General features: G+C 47.3%; 1 protein-coding gene across 3 annotated transcripts in view; it reads left to right on the forward strand.

The window, feature by feature from the left end:
- The first annotated feature begins 1,472 nt into the window (after nucleotides 1-1,472).
- ZC3H3 (zinc finger CCCH-type containing 3) overlaps nucleotides 1,473-24,197 on the forward strand; it is a 356,038-nt gene continuing 333,313 nt past the window's right edge. For all 3 annotated transcript variants that reach the window (XR_013345065.1, XR_013345066.1, XM_077809716.1), the window contains exons 1-3: nucleotides 1,473-1,534; nucleotides 4,836-6,273; nucleotides 7,152-7,345. Coding sequence is in view for 1 of the 3 variants with exons in the window: in XM_077809716.1 (XP_077665842.1) it covers nucleotides 1,489-1,534; nucleotides 4,836-6,273; nucleotides 7,152-7,345 (1,678 nt within the window). In the remaining 2 variants the exon portion in view is untranslated. The remainder of the gene's footprint in view (nucleotides 1,535-4,835; nucleotides 6,274-7,151; nucleotides 7,346-24,197) is intronic.

The raw sequence follows: 24,197 nt of genomic DNA on the forward strand, positions 1-24,197 counted from the left end.
TTCCCACTTGGCCAGTTTTTCTACTGCCTTAGCTTTTCTATTGGAGGGTGCTGGGTTGTTTTCTCTTTAAGTGTGCCAATCCTCTAACTATCAGGAGCAGGTGCATGTCACATGGCTGGAAGCACTACTGGTACAGCAGATGGTGGGGATGGTTGTGGGTGCCTGAAAGGAGAAGAGGAGGCGGAGGGATGCCTGGTAGGGCAAGTGGGGGCCAGGGTGGTGGGGAAGAGGTGGATCAAGCTAGTGGTAGTTGGGTGCCTGGGATGACTGGGGAAGGGTCAGGGGGTGGGAAAACACTTGGAAAGGGAAGAGGAGGGTCAAGGCTGTGGGGGTGGGACACCTGGGAGGGGCAGGCTGGTGAGGGCACCTAGGAGGGGAAAAGGAGGGTCAGGGCTGTGGGGGTGGGTTGCCTGAGAGGGGAAGAGGAGAGTCAAAGCTGTGGGACCGGGGGATACCTGAGAAGAGTCAGGGTGGGGGTGGGGACACCTGCGAGCTGCCTAGAAGGGGAAGAGGAGAGTGAGGCCAATGGAGGTGGGGGGCCTAGGGGGGTCAGGGCGGGGGGAGGGGGGGATACCTGAGAAGAGTCAGGGTGGTGGTGAGGACGCCTGGGAGGGGGAAGAGGAGGGTCAGGCCAATGGAGGTGGGGGGCCTAGGAGGGTCAGGGCAGTGGGGGGGGGATACCTGAGAAGAGTCAGGGTGGTGGTGAGGGTGCCTGGGAGGGGGAAGAGGAGGGTCAGGCCAATGGAGGTGGGGGGCCTAGGAGGGTCAGGGCAGTGGGGGGGGGATACCTGAGAAGAGTCAGGGTGGTGGTGAGGGCGCCTGGGAGGGGGAAGAGGAGAGTCAGGCCAATGGAGGTGGGGGGGCCTAGGAGGGTCAGGGCAGTGGGGGGGGGGGATACCTGAGAAGAGTCAGGGTGGTGGTGAGGATGCCTGGGAGGGGGAAGAGGAGGGTCAGGCCAATGGAGGTGGGGGGCCTAGGAGGGTCAGGGCGGGGGAGGGGGGGGGATACCTGAGAAGAGTCAGGGTGGTGATGAGGGCGCCTGGGAGGGGGAAGAGGAGAGTCAGGCCAATGGAGGTGGGGGGCCTAGAAGGGTCAGGGTAGTGGCAGTCCGGGGAGGGGACACCAGGGACGGGCAGGGGAGGGTCATGCTGCTGGGGGTGGGGGGACGCCGGCGAGGGACGGGGGGGGGGGAGATCAGGCCGCTGGGGGCGTGGCCGGTTTTTCAGTCTCTCGGGGACGAGGGGCTGGCGCGGAGGGGGGCAGCTAGAGCTGCGCGGGCCCGGCTCGAGGAGACCCGTAGGAGGGGTAAACTCTCCTCCCGTTCCCAGTTGCCAAGGGAACGGAATGCAGCAGCCTCCGGCGTCACGTGATCAGGCTCCCTCACGTGACCGGTTAATGGCAGTCGCGGCCTGGTGACGTTTCCAGAGGGAGGCGCTCCGGTGCCGCGGCGCAGCGCGATGACGTAGCGGGGGGCGGCCGGCGGCGGGGATGGAGGAGAAGGAGCAACTGCGGCGTCAGATCCGCCTGCTGCAGGGTGAGGGGCGCTCGGCCGCGACGGGACGGGTCCGAATCGCTGTGTCCTGAGGGCGGCCCCCTCCCCCGCCGCGCCGTCCTCGCGGGCCCCTAACCCCCCCCACCCGGGCCCGATACTGCCGCTCTGCCACCCCCCCCCCCCCACGGATCGTTATCGCCTCCGTCTGCTGCCGCGCCCCCCCCCCCGGTTATCTCCCCTCAGTCTGCCAGTGTTCCGCCCCTTGGTCCTGTGAATCCCTCCGCCCCCCCGTCTGCTGCCGCACCCCCCCCCGGGTTACCCCCCCCCAAGTCTGCCAGTGTTCCGCCCCCTGTTCCTGTGAATCCCCCCCCCCCGGTTACTCCCCCTCTAGTCTGCCAGTGTTCCGCCCCCTGGTCCTGTGACTCCCCCCACCCCCGTCTGCTGCCGCGCCCCACCCCTCCGGTTACCCCCCCCCCCAAGTCTGCCAGTGTTCCGCCCCCTGGTCTTGTGACTCCCTCCCCCCCACCCGTCTGCTGCCGTGCTCCCCCCCCCCGGTTACTCCCCCTCTAGTCTGCCAGTGTTCCGCCCCCTGGTCCCTGTGACTCCCCCCCCCCCCCCCGGTCTGCTGCCGCGCCGCCCCCCCCCTCCGGTTACCCCCCCAAGTCTGCCAGTGTTCTGCCCCCTGCTCCTGTGACTCCTTCCCCCCCCCGTCTGCTGCCGGCGCCGCCCCCCCCACCGGTTACCCGCCCCCCAGTCTGCCAGTGTTCCGCCCCCTGCTCCTGTGAATCCCTCACGCTCCCCCCTCCGGTTACCCCCCCCCCAAGTCTGCCAGTGTTCCACCCCCTGGTCCTGTGACTCCCCCACCCCCCCCGTATGCTGCTGTGCCGCCCCCCCCCCGGTTACCCCCCCCAAGTCTGCCAGTGTTCCGCTCCCCTGGTCCTGTGACTCCCCCCCCGTATGCTGCCGCGCCGCCCCCCCCTCTCCGGTTACCCCCCCAAGTCTGCCAGTGTTCCGCCCCCTGGTCCTGTGAATCCCCCCCCATCTGCTGCCCGCGCTGCCCCCCCCCCGCTTACCCCCCCCAAGTCTGCCAGTGTTCCCCCCCAGTCCTGTGAATCCTCCCCCCGTCTGCTGCCGCGCTGCTCCCCCCAGTTACCCCCCCCCCCAAGTCTGCCAGCGTTCCGCCCCCTGGTCCTGTGAATTCCCCCCCCCATCGTCTGCTGCTGTGCTGCTCCCCCCGGTTACCCCCCCAAGTCTGCCAGTGTTCTGCCCCTTAGTTTCTGTGACTACCCCCCCGCCCCCCCCCGTCTGCTGCTGCGCCTCACCCCTTCTGCGGTGTGAGGGGCCAAGCTACCCCCGATCGCTGCAGTAAGGGGAGGGAGCTGACCTGCTGCGATACTATTTCTCCCCGAGCTTCTTGTCCCTGGTGCTGGGATTAGGTTGTGTGGCTCCTCAGTCTGAGCTGTGGGGCAAAGACTGGGCACCTTCCCTGCCTCCCTTGGGACCCCTAAAAGGCTCCTCCCAGTCTCTCCGGTCCTTCGCAGAGAAGCTGGGACCTGTTTGTGTGACCTTGTCTAGTTCCTGGTGAAAGACACCAGCTGAGATCTGGGGCCTGGGCTGAGGGGTGCCTTGCTTTGTGGGTTGCAAGGTGATTTTTCTAACTTTCAGTGCTAGAAACCCCATCTTGGGTCCTGGAAATCCACTTGTGCTCTCCCCTCTGTCAGGGCTCTTATCTTTGACTGAGGATATGTCTAGACAGTGGAAAAACCCCAAACCCTGTGGCAGTGAGTCTTTGTGCCCAGGTCAGCTGACTGGGGAACATACTACAGGGCTAAAAATAGCAGTGTCAGTGTTCCCCCTTAGGCTCTGAAACGCAGCGAGGAGGAGGACTTGTGGCACCTTAGAGACTAACAAATTTATTAGGGCATAAGCTTTCGTGAGCTGCAGCTCACTTTGCTCAAATACATTTGTTAGTCTCTGAGGTGCCCCAAGTCCTCCTTTTTGTGGATACAGACCAACACGGCTGCTACTCTGAATCCAGTGAGGAGGGTGGGTCTCAGGGCCTGGGCTCCAGCCTGGGCCTGAAAATCTGCACTGTTGTTTTTAGCTCCAGGCTCTGAGACGGTGCACCACCCGTTTTTTTTTCTTTGCAATGTAGACATACCAATACTGTCTGAGATGGACACAACCAGGTACACCTGATCTCATATGACTATTTTTGCACCACCACAGGCATGCATGAAGCTGTACACACAAGTAAGATGACATGGTCCTTGCTCTGAGGATCTCATAATGTTATTAGACGCAATGCAGACCAAGTGTGGTTCTGGGGGGTGGAATGAAGAGCAGCCAAAAAAGTAATTGGATTTTGTGTTTTGATGTGTGTCTTGTTGCGGCTGGATTTTGAAATACCTTTCAACATCAATAGAGCAGTTTGTGAGCAGGGAGTTTAGCTGACAGGTCAGCTTATGTTGTCTTTCTGCAGCTATATGGTCTAGTTTTTGGCAGTAGGAAAAACTTGTTTTCTTCATTAAAGCACATAGAGATCCCTGGAAAAAATGCAGGGCTCAGATATAGTCCTTTGTTAAGCCCTTTCATCTGAAGATCACAAAGTGCTTTATAAATATTTATATTTACCAAGCCTCGCAATCCCTCTCCCCCTGTAAGCATATTCATCCATATTATGGTTAACAGGGAAACTGAGGCACAGACATGCAAGTGAGTCACTTGGGCAAATCACTTCATTGTTAGTCAGTGGCGGAGCTGGGATTAGATCCCAAGCCTCCTGACTCTTAGTCTCTTGCTTTAATAATAAGTCTACCCTTCCTTTCCTAAACCAAATAATAAGCACCTCTAGAGGGGACTGTATTGTGCTGTATATGAGCAGGATCAGATTAGGGTTGCTAGGCAATCACCACTATAAAGGAGCTCAGAGATGCAATAGTGAGAGCTAAAAAGATACCTATAAAAGAAATAAGCAGGAAGTTTTCTCCCCTTCTTGTCTGTCCCCCCTCCTACCACCACCCTTACCACAAGTGATCTACAGGAACAATGATCAGAGTAGTGGATTCAGGACGGTGCATATAAGAGGAACTAAACAGAGAGAGAAAGTGGGATGATGCAGTATTCAATTGCTATGTAAAGATCCATAATAAGAAATCTGTAATCATTACATAGCTCAGCTTTTCTTGCAGCATTAGTGATGATGTCTGAAAGCTACAGAGCATGAGAGCTCATGTAGAACAGGTGTTTTCAGTGCAATGAGAAGACAGTCAATTTGCAGAACTTGCTGTTGCAAGACTGTTGTGGAAGATGCAACTAACAGAGGTTGTTTTGCTTTCTTCAGGTCTCATAAATGACCATAAAAACATCCATGGAAATGCCCCAGTGCCCTCGCCCTCCAGGACTCCAAGGTGGAGAAATCCCAGGCAGACTGCCTTCAACAGTCAGGGAGCATTCTCTGCAAGATATTCTCAGCAAGCTCCAAGGGATTTCCAGTCACATCAAGGTAACTCCTGGAGGAAAAAATACTCCCTTGTAAACAGACCGCCTGCACCAACACATCATCCTGGAAGCAGTGCATCTGCTAACACACTTCAGGCTTTTGGGAGCCAAAGGAATAGCCAGCCTCCTGGGCCACAGGGAACAGGCTCGGAAAGGCAAGTGGGCTTAGCAGCAGGTGGTATAGTCATAGGAGTCAAACTGCCACAGAGGACTAGCTCAGCCTTGGACAATAGAAACGTTAGTGAGTTGGGATCCCAGCAGGGTTCCTCTATGGTAAAAGTAGCCATAGCTGCTCCAAAAGGAGCTGAAAAGGTTCATGAAAGTTCTAGCTTTCAAAGTGTTGCTCAGAAAGAGGACAAAGAAACGTCTCTCTCTGTCTCCCAGAGTTCATTGCGCCAGCCTGCTGTTGCTGGAGGCAGAGATGATGCAAGCCCAGCATATCCAAAGGAACTGGGCAAACTTCGGACTGCGAAACTGGCTAAAAGTGCCCCTGAGTTACGTGACGTTATCCGTGAAAGTGCCATAGCATTAAAATCCAAGCCTCAGCAGCCTTTAGCTCTTCTTGATCAAGAATCAGGCTGGCTGGTAGCCTGGAAGAAGCCAGTAGCACAGGTTCCAGCTCACTGTAGCTCAGAGCAAGTCACGGCAGGAAGAGATACTTTGAAGGAGCCAAAGACCCTTGGAAAATCTGAGGCGCGCACAAGCTCAGTTCAGGCTGTGACTTCAGAGGTTGGGATAAACCCAGCGAAGAACCAGTTTGCAATACCACACAAGCTACCCAGTTTCCAAAGAGCTGCCTCAACGCCAGTCTCCAGCAAAGCTTCTAAGTTCAGGAAAACCAACTATACGTGGGTAGCAAATCCTAGTAAATGGCCCTGTGCTGTAAAGAGATGGACCAGCCCTAGAGCTTCTGAAAGCACTAGGAAGCTTTCTGTGGGAGCAGAGAGAACTGCTAAGTCACTGCCAAAGGGGGACTTGGGAGCAAAGCAGAAGAAATCCGGAGTACATTTGAAATTGGATGCCTCTCCTAGTAAGTACAAATGGAAAGCATCTAGCCTACAGCCACCTTCTTCAACTTCCAAGTCAGTATTCAAGTGGCAGTCTGAGGGACGAAAGGAGGCTGGAGTCTCCCAGGTTTCCAGAGCCAACTTTGGCCTTCAGACTCTAAGCAACGCATCCATTGGTCATGGCGGGTTGAAGTCCTCTTTCAACGATGCTGCACTTTCCACTTATAAAGTGAAGAGCCGGACCAAAATCATCAGGAGAAAGGGGAGTTGCTGGTAAGTTACTAGTTGTGTGAAGTTCTGTAGCTGGTACTAACCTTCTTTGCACTTCACCTGGGGCCTGTTCCTACTTTCATTGAAGCCCATAGGAGTCTTGCCATTGATGTCAATGAGAGCAAATACTCAAATATTTACATTGTAAGCTCTTTGGAACAGGGACCCTCTTTGTGTTCTGTGTACAGCGCGTAGCCCAGTGGGATCCTGGTCTGTGACTGGGCTTGCTAGGTGCTATCACAGTAAATTTTGGTTTCACTGATTTGTCCAGGGCCACGCAATAAGCCAATGACAGAGTTTAGGTTATAATCTGGGGGCATCTGGCCCTTACTCCCATGTCCAAGCTTCTCTTTTCATCTGTCTTCTACTAATCTCCCCACTGTGCCTTGGCATCCTCTCCTGGAGAGAGGTGAGGATATCTCCACATGAGTGGTGCTGAGGGGTTTGGGGGGTGAGGTGAGGAGAGTTTGAGGTCTGCTTGCTTATTTCTTTTGCCTGGCTTGGCCTGATCTTCTCAGCCCTCTTAAGAACCTCCTCCTCCTCCTCCTCCAACAGCTATAGTAGGGGAGAGACTGGGAGTGATGGGGGATACCTAGATGTGAGTTGAGATGTCAGAGTGCAATCTCTCTTCATGCTTTCCCAGCAATTGGTCAAATTTGCTCTTTCACCTGGCATTTGCATTGCTCTTACCTAGAGAAGCACTGTAGTTCAGTGGATAAGGTATCAAACCAGGAGTCAGGAGAACTGGGTTCTAATCCCAGCTGTGCTACAGTCTTGCTGCGTTGGTGGAGAAAGGAGAGCACAGATAGCTGGGGTTGGGGAGTTGCTGTTTAATACCTCTGTGATTCATTTTTAAACTCGCTGGATTGCATTCTTTGCAGTTCCCCAACAGATAAGAAGAGCAACTCCTTCACCACAATGCCCCTGAAAAGCCACTACTCTCTCAGGAAAAGAAACTCGCTGCGGGGAAGACCTGCACCTTTGAAGAGAACCCTGCCCAAGGAGCTGGTGCAGATCACCAAGCACAGGCTATGCAGGCTGCCAGCCTCTAGAATGCACATCCCAGCCAAAGAAGGTAAGAGCTTGGACATGTGGTGATAGAGCTGGAATATTGCATGAGGGGGGACAGTTTTAGGAGTAGGTTCTTGGAAGTAGGAAATGAGCTGCTCATTCCTCAGTGAAGTAAACCTGCTGATCACTGTTGTAGAGTCAGTGTTGAGAAGAAAAGACGGCATGGGACTTGAGGCCTTCACTCCATTTCAGGGCTTTCTCACCAGGTCCCACTTCTGTAGAGCCTTGCATTCCCTGACCTTGCCCCCATATGTACTGTGAAACCTCCCCTCAGGGCCACCTCTAATTGACAACCACTCTAAAGCTTCCCCTTGCTGCTAGGATGGTTTTGCTGTACTTTCAGTTAAAGACCAGCTTTTACTGGGCAAATGATTGTTTTCAGTAGTGTTGTGGATGGTGGCATAAAGTAACTTTCACTGTGTATAGATCTGTGTGCAGCACTGAGTCATCTTCTGCATGTGTAGGATCAATTCCCTGTCTCTGAACGTATATGAACTGTTGATGGGCCCACATTCCCCAGGGTTAAGATACCTTATTGGTGTGAAAAGAACCTGAACGGTGACTGGTCAATGTCTGTTCATTTTGATTGTGTCCCTCTTGCTCCTTCACCATCATCAGCTTGTCACTCTCTAGATCAGGAAAGGGCAAGGACTGTTCCATGGAAGATCTTGCAGTCTAAACAGACACTCGCAACACAGAGAACTCGCTCAATGGTCAGGAGAGTTCAAATATCGTTGGTCAGTATAGAGATGGTTTAACCTTTAAACCAATCATGTCTTTGAGTGGGCTAGAGTTTATAGCTTCACAGAGAGAGTGTCTTTTGAAGAAGGACTCAAAGCAGGAGGTGGCAGAAGCATTCTTTGTAAGATTGTATAATCCCTGTCTTTCCGTTAGGGAAAAAACGGTGTGTGTCTCATGAGATGCTCATCTCAGCCAGGAAAAATATACCTGATAACTGCATCATGGTTAGAAACTGTGCGCATGACAGCTGCATCTCTGCAGGGGTAAAGCATGTATGTGTGAGTTGATTTAAACAGTCTCAAAGGATTATTAAAGGAATTAAGGTTTAAGAAAGAAATGTTTGGAATGGAATACTGCCCCCTAGGCGGAGCAGCGTTTAGCTGTAAAGCACCTCTTACCCTAGATCTAGCTGCTAGAGGATTTGACCTCCTGCACATGGACACCGTTGTGCACATCTCTCTGTTTTGGAAGGTGGTGGTTCTCTGGTTTGATCACCTGCTGTGTGTGGTGAGATTTGGCAGTTAGTGAGGCAGGCTCTCTGTGTCATTTCTGGCCCGAAAGCTGTCTCCATGACCCTCCTTGCAGAGCAGGAGCTTTCAGATAACCCAGGCCACTGCAGCATTGGTGACTTGCCCGGGAGCCTGAGGGCTGCGCCTAATTTGCATGAACATGGAACAGATGAGATCTAATGGTTCCTGGACTGGGAGTTGGGAGGCCTGGTTCTGCAACTGACTTCTGTGTGGCCTTGGGCAAGTTGCTTAACATTTCTTTCAATTTTCTCCTCTGTAAAATTGGTTTAATATCTACCAAAGGGGTGTGGAGGGTGGTTGTGTGAATATTGTTTATAAAGCACTTGAGAGCCTCACATGGAAACTACTATACAGCGGCAACCCTTGAAGACTCTTGCTTTCAACAAGTGTGGGTGGGAGGAGATGGGGTAGTGAGGAGTGTGTGCACTTAGCTAGTTGGGGTACAACAGCCTATGCTCTGGCTACAGGAATCAATCTCAAAATGGCTTAGGCCTGAATTTTCTGGAAAATGAATATGCAGTTGCCTAATTTGCATGTGGAATTACTAGGCTTACATGCACAATTGCAGTCACTGCACGTGCAAAAGAGCAGCTGCATATCTAACTTGTCATTTATGTGTGCAGATGCTGCTGATCTTAGACAAACGAAAAGACAGTGAACAGGGTAACACTTCAGGTGAGAGGATCAGGGGTTGTTGGTGAGGAGCAGGGAAGAGTAATTTTCTGCAGAAAGTGTATGTTTTTTATATATATATATATATTTATTTTTCTGGAGGAATTTGGAGATGTGGGAAGAGGTTGCTTTACAGCTGTGGTCAGGAAGAGTGTGCTAGGTATAGTTGGGAGAGGTTCTGGAGGTAGTGAGACCGCCTGATAAAAGGCACGATGCAGCGTGTGGGAGAGGAGATGTGCATTTAGGTGTACGATTGCATGTGTTGACCATCTGAGCATTTGTGATTGTCAGACACCTGAAAAACAAACCAGTCACTGTGCAGTGGTGTTGAGGCTCGGTTTCTCTCAGTTCTCTCTCTAAATTCTATTGCACCTGGAGAGGCTTTTAGGTTGCTGGAGGCAGGGCACCACTCAAAGGCCCTACATGAAAGGCTTGGGTGGAAAAGATGGTTATGGTACATGGAAGCTGCAAATGGAGCCGAAGGTCTCTCTCAACTCACATTGCACCTAGAAAATCAACTTAACAAAGACAGTTCAGCCACGAAGCCTCTTCAGAGATCATCCCCTGAGGGAGAAGGGAAGAAGGATGAGGAGAGTGCCTAGGGCTTTACTGCACGTCAGTGAGAGTGTTTCTGTGAGGGCACAAGTATTTGGTGAAGGCTAAGGGGAGACTAAGGCCATGTCTACACTACAACCTGTGTCGGCAAAACTGATGTCACTCAGGGGTGTGAATAGTCCACCCCTCTGAGCGACATAAGTTACACTGACATACGCGCTTGTGTGCACAGCGCTATCTTGGCAGGAGAGCTTTTCCCGCCGACACAGCTTCTGCCGCTCGCAGAGGTGGGGTTTTTTATGCCAGTGGGAGAGCTCTCTCCCCTGTTGGCATAGGGTGTCTTCACCAGATGCGCTGCAGCGGCGGAGCTGCAGTGCTGTATGTATAGATATCCCCTCAAGCTGTCGAGAGCACAAAGCAGCAAGGATCTAGGAAAAAATGAACGCTAAAGCTGGTAGCTGGATAGAGCAATGTAACGACAGCTACTTCGTTCAAGTAGTGGGGTCTGCATGGACTTCTCAAACAGGGAGGCAGCTTGTGCTGTACTTGCTCTAGGGATATATACAGTGTTTAAGTCTCCTGAGTTGTTGATCTAGCACCTTTTACCAGCATGATGTTCTCAGTCTCACAAATTTAAAAATTCTTTACAATTCACCTCTTTTTTTTTTTTTTTAAAAAGAACATTCTGCTGCATCTGCTGAGGTGCGGGAACAAGTTTCTCTACTATAGAAGCTTTGAGGGGCACAGCAAGTTCAGTCTGTAGTAATACTTTGCACTTTAAGTGCTCTTTATCCACGGATCTCAAAGCACTTAGGAGGCGAGTACATGAGAAAACTGAGCCACAGAGAAGGGACGTGACTTCATCGAGCTGCCTCAGTGGCAGAACGGGGACTAGAACCTTGCTCTCCTGACTCCCAGTTCTTTTGTTCTACCTGCTGGACATGAAGTTTGATTGAGCCCTTCATTTCTGGAAACCTGGCTTCAAATTCCACAGTGGCTGAGCTGCAAATGAAAATGAGCTTGGGGATCTCTCCGTACCTAGTAGATACTTGTCCATGTTGCAGAAGTACCACAAGAGGTGGCATTTTCTGCTTTGGAGAGGTCCAGGACCTCCCTGTCAAAACTTGCACATCACCTACAAAGATGGTACCTAGTTCTAGCTGCTGGTATTGGTCCCCCCATGTAAATCTTATGTTCTTTGGCTTGTCAGATCATTCATGATGGCCTTGTTATTTCTAACTGTCTTTCTCCCAACTCTCCCCAGGGATTGTCCCTGCATGTAGCATTTGTCCTTCGGATAGACCAGCACTGTGGCATTATCTTCTCATTAGCATGGCAAAATGGGGCTCTTTGTGTGTATCAGTTTTGCTCATGTCTGCCAGCTATGGAGGGTGGCTGTGGAGCTGCCTTTGTAGCACATCTCCCTGTTTTTAGTCACTTTTCAGGGCAGAACTTCACTTTTAAGTAGATGCTCATGAATACCTGTACAAATGCACCACAATTTATTCCAAAATCTGTCAGTCAAAGCCCATATAAGGATTTCACAGTTAGAAGTGAAAACTTATGTAAAATCCAGACTATAAAGACCAAATGGACTAAACCTTCCCAGTGCCCTATGTCTCCTGAGGACCTGAAGAGCAACCACCAAAGACCCATGTATTTTGGAAATACATATTAAAATCCTAGAGTCCTGAACATAGATAAGTGTCATCAAGAAACAATTCTTCATCCTAAAGCACGCAGGCTTTTGTGAATGTGTACAGTGGAGGCATATGCTGTGGTGGTGGTGACTCTGATCCATCCAGAGCGAGGGAAAATAGGGGGCTGTTCAGAAAATTAACCTGTAAGGTTCCTGTGGGGCTTGAGCTTTCCACAAAGTTCTCAAGTACATAAAAGGTTGGTACAAGGAGGAGGAAGAAAAATTGTTGTTCTTCACCTGTCAGGCTAGGACAAGAAGCAAGGGGCCTAGATTGCAGCAAGGGAGGTTTAGGATGGACATTAGGAAGAACTTCCTAACTGTCAGGGTGATTAAGCACCTGAATAAATTGCCTAGGGAGGTTGTGGAATCTCCAATTATGGAGATGTTTAAGAGCAGGTTAGACAAACACCTGTCAGGGATGGTCTAGATAATATAGTCCTGCCATGAGTGCAGGAGACTGGACTAGATGACCTATCGAGGTCCCTTCGAGTCCTATGATTCTATACCTGCTGCTTTACAGGATGAGGGAGAGAGTTCCCCACCTAGTTCATGAAACTGCTCCCTAACTTTCTTCTCCAGGGAAGAATTACCATCCAGTAAAACACCAATCCTCTGTCCTTGAAACAAGGTTGCTAAGAGGTAATAGAATCTGTTCATTTTAGAGACAGAAAAGACTCATTGGGTCGTGTTACCCTGGGGCAAGTGCAGGGTTGCTCCCTGCAAGTACACTTTTTAGTGCTTTGCCCAGTCTTATTTTAAATGTCCCACATGACAGGAGGTCAGACTAGATGATCAGTGCTCCCTTCTGGCCTTGGAATCTATGATGTAACTTCCACCATTTCCCTTGGGAGGCATTTCCTCAGTTCTTATTAGGAATATCTTGCTCTTTTCAGACCGGTATCTCTTCTTGGGAGCATCTTTTACCGAAATGGATAGTTCTAGGAGAGCTTGACTGTGTATCTTACTCCCTGGAAATATTCTCCAGGCAATCAATATAGCCATATATTCTATAGAAGGACCCTTGTCCTCTCTTCTCTCTCACACCTACAGGCCAGCCTTCCCAACTAATGTTTCCAGCATAAGATAGTAGCAGCATACCAGTGTCTAACCTGGGAACTGCTACCAGAGACGATGTCAGCTTTTCATCTTTGTTGCATCTTTCATCTCCAAAAAGAAAAGGAGGACTTGTGGCACCTTAGAGACTAACAAATGTATTTCAGCATAAGCTCAATGTGTCCGATGAAGTGAGCTGTAGCTCACGAAAGCTTATGCTCAAATAAATCGGTTGGTCTCTAAGGTGCCACAAGTACTCCTTTTCTTTTTGCGGATACAGACTAACACGGCTGCTACTCTGAAACCTTTCATCTTCAAGGATCCCCAGTCACTTTACAGTCTCTCTAATCACCACAGCCACCTCTGAAGTGGAATGCAGCAGCTGTTGAGCAATATGCAGTAAGTTGACTTAACTGTTTAGCACAGGAAGTGAGGAAGATTCCTGTAGCCAGGTGAAATTTCAAGTTAAATATTGGTAGAATGTAGTCACCTTAATTGGAATTTGGCTAGGATCCTAGGAGTAACACTCCTATTCTTATTAAAAGTGACATGAGATCTTTTAATGTTCACAAGCAGTTAGGGCTCTGGTTTCATGTCTCATCTGAAAATTGATGTCTCCAGTGACACACTGCCCCCTAGTCCTCTGCTGGGATATCTTGGAAATGAACTTAATGTGTTATGTCTATGTATCATAGAAACGTAGGGCTGGAAGAGACCTCAAGCGGTGACCAACTCCAGCCCCCAGTGCTGTGGCAGGACCAAATGAACTGCGACCATCCTTGGCAAGTGTTTGTCGTTTTTTAAAAATAGGCTGGAGAGTGATGGGGATTCTATGGCCTCCCTTGGCCGCTTACTCCAGAGCTTAACTACTCCTGTAGTTTTTTTCCCCCTAATATCTTACCTAACCCTTCCTTCCTGCAGATTGAGCCCATTACTACTTGTCCAATCTTCAGTGGACATGGAGAACAATTGATCCACGTCCTCTTTTCAACAGCCCTTAATATTTGAAGATTGTTATCCGGTCCCCCCTCAGAGTGTCTGGTTTTGTATTGTCTAGTCTTGCAGCTTTGAGTTGTGGAACTGCATAATTGCCTAATTCTGTTGGAGACCCTGTGAAGCACGCAGTGTTCAGAAAGGTTTCAGAGTAACAGCTGTGTTAGTCTGTATTCGCAAAAGAAAAGGAGTACTTGTGGCACCTTAGAGACTAACCAATTTATTTGAGCATGAGCTTTCGTGAGCTACAGCTCACTTCATCGGATGCATCCGATGAAGTGAGCTGTAGCTCACGAAAGCTCATGCTCAAATAAATTGGTTAGTCTCTAAGGTGCCACAAGTATTCCTTTTCTTTTAGTGTTCAGAAACATACACAAGCTGTAAGTCTTCACCTTTTTGTACTTGTTCTTAAAAAATCAACCACAAATTAATTCATAAAAAATGAATCTATACCACCAATTCCTTCAGCACAATAGAATTTCCTTTATAAGTATAACTGGGTCCAAAAAGATTATGGAGAATAGGTCCATCAGTGGCTATTAGCCAGGATGGTCAGGGACGCAAGCCCATGCTCCAGGTGTGTCTCAAACCCCAACAACTTGGGACTAGATGGCAGAGGATGGATTGCTCGAAATTGCCCTGTTCTGTTAATTTACTCTGGAGCACCTGGCACAGGCCAGTGTTGGAAGACAGGATATGGAGCTAGATGGTACATTGGTCTGAGCCAGTTTGACTGTTCTTGCATTCTTTATTTGGGCTGGAGTAGGAAGATCTATCAAGTACCAAGTCTGATTGATTAGTCTGTGAGAAAACAGCCTGAGGTGTGATGGTTGCAGGTGATAGACATCAGACCTTTTATTAAGCTTTTTTGGTTTCTAATACTGGTAATTACCATTGGATGAACAAGCATGAATGTGGACATCTAATGCAGATAGCACCATTCGTGTTTCCCTAATGGGACAGCCGATGCCATGCTGTCCAGCAGTACAGGATGTGTTGCGTCTGACTGGGTTTGTGTACAGCCAGGGCACAATCCCACATCCTGAAATGAGAGTAAAGAAAATACAGTGCTATTACTATCAGAACAGTCTCTAACTTGACCAGAGCAGCTCAGGTGCAGTTATTGCCCAGATTGTGCACCTGCCAGAATATATATTAAAAATTAAATGTATAATTGTCGGCATTGTCTAGTTTTCCTGTGGTCTAACAGTTGTACAACAGGAGACTGGGAGTGAGGACTGCTGGGTTCTATACCTGACTCTGCCATAGACTTAGTGACTTTGGGCAAGTTATTTCACCTCTCTTGTGCATTAGCATCATAGGGATGATACTTGCCATGAAGAGTTTTGAGGCTCTAAGAGGTTATTGGGTGAGAGGTGCTAAATCATTCCACTGTCACCCCAATACTCTCAGGCCGCTGGGTGTTGATGACTCTTTTGGTCGGGAAAACCAGACTTGCTTCTCTGTGGAGCTGTCTGTGACGGACCTGGACCACCCAGGTGCAATTGCTGTGTACTGACGTTAGGCAATTCCTTTCCTCCGACTTCCTTTCTCGTGCAGCTGACTACACAGCCTCTGAGCTGCAGCGTGAAACCCTGATTGAAGGCCAGGCAGGGAGACCATTTGGGCTCTGACCTGTATCTCATGCAGTTGCTGATCTGAGTAGGGCAATGGTGGCATCGTTGCACCTTCAGTTTGTCTCAGGCTGAAGCTCCTTTCCAAAGTATGCACACCTGTGAGTTGAGCCAGAAACCTCCCAGGATGCTTGCATGATTTTCATGGAAACCATGAGATCATGTGTCAAGCACTGGAGACATGAACTGCAAGGGTGTTGAAATTTTGAGGAACAATATGTCTTGGGCCGGGTCTGACGGCTTGGTCAGGAATCCTGGGAAGAATGGTGTTGTCCATATACTACCAGGATTTCTAAATTCCCATTAGGAGCACAAGCTCAGATGCATGTCTTTCAGGTGGGGTGGTTCATGCACTTGGGTTCAGAGTCCGAAAGCATGGCCTGTCCCCCGTTCTCCTTTCGCAGATTCACAGAGACCCTGATGGGCAGAGCTGTGTCAGAATTAGGCCCATGGAATTCTCCTGCCAGCTCTGTTACACAAGGAAGACTGGGTGCCTCCTCTTGAGGCTTGAGTAGCAGATCCTATGTCTCTATCAAAAAGCAACCTTATCCTCTCCCACCTCCAAATGCAAATTCCTCAATGAAACCTATCAGGTCACTCCTTTCCTGAACAAGTTACACAGCTGTTATCTGTATTTGACCCCTTAATTCTCCCTCTTCCCAAATAGGACCACTACCGATCTCATCCGATCGGACCCCAATTCAACCAGAACATCTGTCATGCACAGGTCTAGGGATGGGGGACTAATTCCTGCCTAGCCCCCTGCCACTGAGAGCAGGTAGTGAGTGTGGGTGAGCAGGGGCGCACACATGTTAGCGAGGAAGGTCCATTTTATAGCATCTGGAAAGTCCACAATGAAACCCTGATACCTGATTCCTTCAGCAACTGATAAAATTGTAGGATTCCAAAATTGAAGTGTAAATGTCCCTTAATATTAGTATCACACGTCATGTTTAGGGCATGATCCAGCTCTCATTGAATTTTTCAGGTCTTCTGTGCTTACTGGGAGGTGGATTTGGTCCCTAAACAGCAATGCACTATGGAGCGTATGTTAGCACCCAGCCTCATGTGTTGCAGGGAGGGAGCTGCAACAGTGTAGTGCAATTGGATGCGTGGGCACAATCGACTCTTACACACAGAGTTCTATATATGCAGAAATCTCATTTGAGAGGTTGTGTGTTGGAATGTGGGATGCAGAGGTTAAAATTTGGTCCTGGATTGGTGTTTCCTCTAAGCATTGACGCAGTGGGACGTTGGTACAGTGCCTAGTGCAATGGGGTCCTGGTCCATGACGAGAGCTCCTAGGCTCTATAGTAATATAAATAATAATGATGCTTCTGTGAGAAGAAGCAGTAATTAATTGCCTTGCATCCAGCATTTTCAATTTAAGAGCTAATGACGATGCAAAGGAGAAAATGGAACATTGTCACAGAATGATGTCGTCTTGCCATTAGATTATCCAAAATAGTCTTTAGTATAAATTCCACATCTGTTATAAATTAACTGTAATATATTAGTCTGAATGGAACATTTAACAAGTGCTCAGTAATTAAGAAAATTCTCCAAATTTAAGTTGCGCTGGCAAGGTTAATACAGCCATGTTGCCTCTCTGGTATAGTTTATGGTCTGGTTATCCAGGTTTTTATAACACTCATCCCTGTGGCGGTATGTTTTCCAAGGCCAGAAAAGACCACTGTGATCATTTAGTCTGACCTTCTGTATGGCGCAGGCCATAGAGCTTCCCAAGAATAATTCCTAGAGTAGATCTTTTAGAAAAAATCCAGTCTTGATTTTAAAATTGCCAGTGATGGAGAATTCTTCACAACCCTGGGTAAATTGTTCCAATAGTTAGTTAATCTCTGTTAAAAATTTATACCTTATTTTCAGACTAAATTTGTCTAGTTTCAATTTTCAGCCATTGGATCATATTCATAACAAAGGGTAAAACATACCTATGAAGGAAAATAGGCAGAGAGACTATTCCATTTATGGAGTGTGGCAGAATTAATGTTTCTAGAGTAGTCTTAACTTTCTGGATTTTTTTTTTTTTTTTTTTTTTTGGTGACCCTTCAGTGCTTAGTCTTGCACTTGTTCCATGAATGGTAGGGTGGTTTTTTACATTTAATTTCCTAGGGTGGGTGGGTTGGTTGGTTGTTTTATTTGGGAAGAGGGGTGTAAAAAGAGAATCTGTAGATAATTGGCATGCTCTGATTCCAAGGTTTTGTGGGGCTTGTAAATGCTTGCTTTGACCTGACTGGAAGCTTGATGAAGTTAATGGAAAGACTCCTACTGGGTTCATTAGGTCTTGTGTTGGACCTTGACTGGCAGCACATCTGTTTTACTCTACAGCTGTTTTCTATAGATGGAAAGGGCTGTATAAGTGCAAAAATATTGTTAATATTGTCACTTCTGTATTTTTAATACATGTTTTAAAAATTATGTGTATATGGTTTGCCTTGATTTGAAATGCTTTTTTAATTTGCACTATAACTTCCCAACATTATTTGTCTGTGACTAACTATGGGAGAGTGATCTTTGATTCAGTTCTGGCATGTGAATCACTAAGCAAACTCTCAGGTTTGTTTCAAGTGCAGAATTTTTGTACAAAGCAGAAGAATGACTTATGAGGAGAGGCTGAGGGAGCTGGGATTGTTTAGCCTGCAGAAGAGAAGAATGAGGGGGGATTTGATAGCTGCTTTCAACTACCTGAAAGGGGGTTCCAAAGAGGATGGCTCTAGACTGTTCTCAATGGTAGCAGATGACAGAAGGAGGAGTAATGGTCTCAAGTTGCAGTGGGGGAGGTTTAGATTGGATATTAGGAAAAACTTTTTCACTAAGAGGGTGGTGAAACACTGGAATGCGTTACCTAGGGAGGTGGTAGAATCTCGTTCCTTAGAGGTTTTTAAGGTTAGGCTTGACAAAGCCCTGGCTGGGATGATTTAACTGGGAATTGGTCCTGCTTCGAGCAGGGGGTTGGACTAGATGACCCTCAGGGGTCCCTTCCAACCCGGATATTCTATGATTCTATGAAGAAGCCCAACTTGATTTTTGGATCCTGGGTGGAATTTCCACCAGTCATAAACTGAAAAAAAGCATCTTTTGTCATCTGAGCTAAACTCATTGCATGTAGACACCACAGAGAGAAAATCATAATAATTTGTTTTAACATATTGTCTAGGAGCTTTGGTCATGGACCAGAACCCCATTGTGCTAAACGCTGTATAAACATCAAACAAAATGACTGTCCCTGCTGCAAAGAGTTTACAATCTAAGCATGAGACAACGGATGGATACAGACAGACAGGAGCCCAAGGAAACAATGAGGCGATACTGGTCAGCGTGGATGGCAGGGGACTCCCACAGTGTCTTTTAAAAGTAAATTTCCTGCCATTTAGGACACTTTGTAGCTATGTCTCAGTTACAGAATGCATCCGATGAAGTGAGCTGTAGCTCACGAGAGCTTATGCTCCAATAAATGTGTTCGTCTCTAAGGTGCCAGCAGTCCTCCTGTCCTTTTTGCGATGTTTATCTTGTATCCGTGTTCCACTGCAGTGACTTTTTACAGCAAACCGTTAAAACAGTAAAGTAGCGAACTGTGTGTTGGTGCAGTCTGATACCGCAGCTCCTTGGAGTGCTGTTGACGAGCACTGTTCTGATCGGCGTAGATAAGGCTTGTTTGGTCTTCAGCAAACTGGAAATCTGTTTATCCTAAAGAGGACAAGATGGTGCGGATTGTAATTTTATGAATATGCTGTTTTCAGACAGTCTTCCTTTTTTAAAAAGTGACTTTTTGGTAAGATCTGACCGACAGAGATGCATAATACATCCCCGCTACTACTGTACAAAGGGTTGTCAGCTGTACAGTGCAGTTCTAGAAGTATTCAGATACCCTCGGGCAAGCTAATGCCTCTCTACCAGGTAGTTTTAATTACGGGCACAATCCTGCCAGGGGCTCAGCAATCCCAACTCTAGTTGGCATCCGTGGCATTTGAGGGTGCTCAGCACCTTGCAGGATCAGGTCCTTCGTGAGCTCCGTCCTTTAATGAAAGGAGGGTAAAAATAGTCCAGTGGTTGGAGTTGTGAACCTTTTCTCACCCCTGTAAAATCAATGCTGCTGCTTTCGTTAGTCGCTGCAGTTCTGATACCTTTGTGCAATGCTCCTTTCCCAATGGCATTCCACTCTGCTCAGGCATGCAGTGCAATTGCACAGTCGTCTTGTTTCTGTGGTTTATTCTCTATTAATAAATAGAACTAATCTTGTCAAATTAACATTGCTTTTCTGCGGGAGAAGTGGCAGCCATGTAAATGTCAAAGCGGGCTCCCATTTGTATATCAGCCACGACTCTCAACACTTCCTGGCAGACCCACATGTAGGGTGTGTGTGTATATGCACATCAAAACAGGATTATAAATTACAGGACTTGCTGGAAAGCAAGGTAGCTCTGCCTTTTTTTTTTTTTTTTTTTGGCAAAGGCTCACGTGATGTCTCCCCCCTCTGACCTGCAGAGGGCAGTCTTGCCCCTTGTATTCTCCGTAGTCCACCTTTTTCTGGTAATTGATTGCCTAATTTCCTCTTTATGTGAAAGAAAGCAGATATCAAGTAATTTGCAGCAATAACCTGCTAATGCTGGGCCAGTATCAAAACTCCCATGTTCATTTCAAGTGGCAGATAAAACACTAATATATAATTATCCTTGCAAATTGGATTGTTTTAAATAACCAAAAGGCTATGGCCAGGAGAAAACTATCCCATTTCCCTTGAGTTACTATTGCAGCGTAATTGCTGCGTTCAATCAATTTCTCTGGCATTAGAAATTCCATCACAATCAACATTAAGCTTTATTCATTGTGATGGCTAAGAGCCGGGCCATTTCTCCTCTTTTCCTTAACTGGCAAAATTAATCAGGGAAAAGATTTTAAACATTTACCCGTGTGAAAGAGGTCAGCTCTGCCACTATATTGCTCAGCAGATAAGGGGGCTAATAAAAAGAAAATTGAATTACTAATGATCGCCCGGAACAGAGTATATAAAACCTGGCAATCGCCTAGTTCAGGAAAGAGGAGAATCAATTTTCTTCAGACAAGGTGCGCTCATTTTTTATTTTGGCGCATATTATCAGCAATTTAATTTGAAAGTGCATAAACAGGAGGAAACAGTTAGAAAATAATGAGCCTGAAGGTGTAAAATGCTGCAGGATATATGCTGTACGGAGTTTATTTGGTACAACAGATAATCACTTTAATTGAATTCAAAACTGCATTGTTCAGCAGCAGTGCAGTCTGCCTCTCTTGCTTGTGGGGATTACAGAATATTACAGAGATTCCAGTGAGAGGCTCTTCGGTGTCTCTTTCCCCTTTATAATGTCCCCTCCTAGGCAGGATTCCTCGTTGCCTGGGTTCGTTCACACATGGCCACAGCTACTTGGAGGTGTAATGTTTAAAAGCTGTGAGAAAATCCCTCTTGGGAACGCTGCTTAGGTAGCATTGTGAGCAAGTTTTTAAATAATAATGTCTGTCTTTTGCCATGATTGATAACTTAATGCAAACTCAGCATATAAAAAAGTAGCCCATCGCTTCAACACAGCGTACACCTATCCTCTTAGCAGGTTTTGTGTCAAGAAGCAACGTGCTGAACTGATGATGTATGGATGTTGCTTGTATGGCTCTTACTGTTATTGCTGTCTGCTTAGATGGGGTGTGCATGTGGCTTACACCTGTCTCTTCCCATTGTACTTTACAGCCAGCATATACACCTTGCTTCAAAATGGTTCATCTCTTCCCTTCCTTGGGCACCAAATGGTTAGGATCCCACATCTGCATGGTTAAGACAAATATTTATGCCTTGGAAAAGAAGCATCTGAAGGAGTCTATCTAATCTAATTTTTGTATATTTACAATAGTTTTATCCCCACACAATTAGCAGGAGCATTGCAGAATTTCATTCTTTACAGTGATCTGTGGTAATGGGTTTGTTCTGCGAAATTTGAGTTAAATCTATTACTCAAGAGTCAGGCCAATTAACTTTCCCCATGTCTGGTTCTCCCCATTCAGCTCTGCAAGTGCTGCTTGGTGCTGCTGACCTGCAGCACCTCCTGCTCCTCTAGTCCTGGTCTCTGAGCACAGAAGATCAGTTATGGCAAAGTATTAAGGGATTTGCGGATGGAATGAAATATCCTCAGTGGGACGAGCCTGAGATAATCGGGCTCATTTTGGTAGTGACATAATCCAAATCTCCTGAACTCAAAGGCTAATGTACCTCCTCTGCCCATAGTGAGTGACAATCCAACCTACATAAACTAGTTTTTGTTTCGCAGCTTATGCGTGACACATGGGGAAAGTGTAGCAAATATGGATGATGAGGAGATAATTTTGTTTAAAAGGGTTATTAGTGGACTTTCTCCAGCTAGATTGCAGGTCCTTGTGATTGCTACCCAAAAGCCTGTACTGTGAAAGGTGTCTCTTCAGCTCTGTCTAGGAGAATCATCTTTTACTCACTAAAAAGAAAAGGAGTACTTGTGGCACCTTAGAGACTAACCAATTTATTTGAGCATGAGCTTTAAATTGGTTAGTCTCTAAGGTGCCACAAGTACTCCTTTTGTTTTTGCGAATACAGACTAACACGGCTGTTACTCTGAAACCTTTTACTCACTGTGCTCCTTTCATTTGGAGAGCAGCATGGAATTGTACTGGTGTGTGAATAATACTGTTACTCAGCATTTTGCATGTTCAGAGCACTTTACAGACATTAACTAAAGAATCCTTACAAGATTCCTGTGAGATGGATATAGTAGGGGGAAATATTAACATTCCTGTTTTGCAAGTGGCAAGATAAGGGGAGCCTTGAACGTGCTTAAGAGAGATGGAGAGCTAAAATAGCGACTTGCCCAAGGCAAAGAAGTCAGTGGCAAACCTGGGGTTAGAATAAGGGAATATCCTATGCTCAGCCCACTAGCTGTGCTGCCTCCTTGTACTGCCAAGATCCCAGGATTTCAGGCCTCTCCCGTTCTAAAAATGCTCTGCTTCCCGTGTATAGCTCTCTAAACTTCACAAACTAGAGAACCAGCTTGGTTGTCGGTGCGAACAAAACCATTCCTGTTACCAGCCTGTTCACAATGCTCTGTCAGCTATTACAAAAATTAAAACAGAGCTCTCTAAGAATCATTAACCAAAAGAGAAAACATCTGTTTTTTAAAGGGACACTGCCAAGTTTTTTGTAAAAGAAAAAATAAATGTTTTGTTTTGACCTGATAACCATAAGAGTGGTTCTACACCTCGATTTAATTTTTAATGGAACTTAAATGTATTGGGAAAACAAATCCCTCTGCACTCTTTATCAACCCAAACAGTGTAGCACTGAGCTAGGGCATTAGAACAAGGGAGTGGGACTCCTAGAAACTGACTGTGGACAAAAGTGAAACTGCATCTGATGAAGTGAGCTGTAGCTCACGAAAGCTTATGCTCAAATTTGTTAGTCTCTAAGGTGCCACAAGTCCTCCTTTTCTTTTTGTCTAGTGTTCATTATCCAAGCACAGTGAAGTGCAAAATGTGAACCAGGTGTGAAGAGTGACTGACTGGTCAGTTTAAGGGTGGGATTTGGACGTGCACTCAATTGCCATTAATTATATTGGGAATTGGGTGTACATTTCTCTTGGGCAGCTTTGAAAACCTCAGCCTAGCTTTCTAAAATCTTCACACTGTAGTGGAAAGTGGAATTAGTAACAAGTAGCTCTAACAGAGGATTTCTAACCCCTGTCCCTTTAACCCTTTATTTCTTTATGTAACGCTTTTTTTATGCTTTCTCTAATTTTTCTCCCCATCAATCTATAGTACAAATTTATTTTTATATGTTTTACTTGTGAGGTGACATCCCTGATCATGTTACCAATGAGCGAGGCTCGTGCGATGTCTCAGTAAAATGTTACCAATTAAGTCCAAGGTTATGATCTTTGCCCTCAAATGAGACCCTGGCAACATGTGTAAAACTAGCTGGGACCCCTGTGAGTTCCTGATGTCTTTATTTGGTGTGGTCCATCATTAGTCTTGTCTGAGTGACTAGATGCTTCCTGGAGCTGCTCTGAAGAGTTCACAGGTTTGCTGTTTGAAACCAGCAGGGTTAATATCATTACCAGCCGTGCTGTCAGATACTATGTAGATTGACCTTACTCATAAATCATTATGTTCTCAAATCTCTCCTCTGACTTTCACTGGCTTGTCCTTGGGTACAACTACAGTGCAACCCCTCCTCCTGCAACGTCAGCAAGTCTCAGAGCCTGGGGTCTGCTGACTTGTGGGGCTTTCACGCTCTGGGGCTAAAAATAGCAATGTAGACGTTCTAGCTCTGGCTGGAACCCAGGCTCTGGGACCTGATTGGGGGGGGGGGGGGAAGGTGCTGGCTAAGTGTTTGTCCCTTGCAGTAGTTGGTAAAAGTTCACATACTTGGCTGTACCCCCAGGACCAGTTCCATCAGTATTAGTAACGGTTTTGGGTTTCTCTGGCATTTACAGGTGACTGTTCCTAAACTACAAACAGCCAGCAGCTGGGATGCTGTTTTGTGATAACTCTCTGAAATAACAGGTTTTTAGTTTTCTATTATTGGAAGCCTGTGTTCCTAAATGGGTGGATGTCACTGGGTCAACTGCATTTTCACCAGTGGTTAGATAATTTCAGGGAATTAGGTGCCCAATTCCCATTGAATTTATTGGAATGTAGCCATCTGATTCCCTTGGGTTCCCTGGAAAATCCCAGCCTAAATCCTTTGAGCAGAAAAATTCACATGAGGTTGGGGTGAATGAGTGGGGCTGGACTTCATGTGAGTGGAGGAGACAGAAAGAAGAAGTGTAAAAAGGTAACTTGCCCTTTATAGAGCGTTACTCCAGTTCATCCTTAATCCCCATGTATATTTTTCCTCCCCTTTGTTTTCTAGCTCAGTGGCTTTCTTCCACCGTTATTTCAGTGTGGGGAGTGCTCCTCTTCCTGGTG

The sequence above is a fragment of the Eretmochelys imbricata genome, chromosome 2, assembly GCF_965152235.1.
Source record: "Eretmochelys imbricata isolate rEreImb1 chromosome 2, rEreImb1.hap1, whole genome shotgun sequence".
In the NCBI taxonomy this organism is placed as follows: Eukaryota; Metazoa; Chordata; order Testudines; family Cheloniidae; genus Eretmochelys; species Eretmochelys imbricata.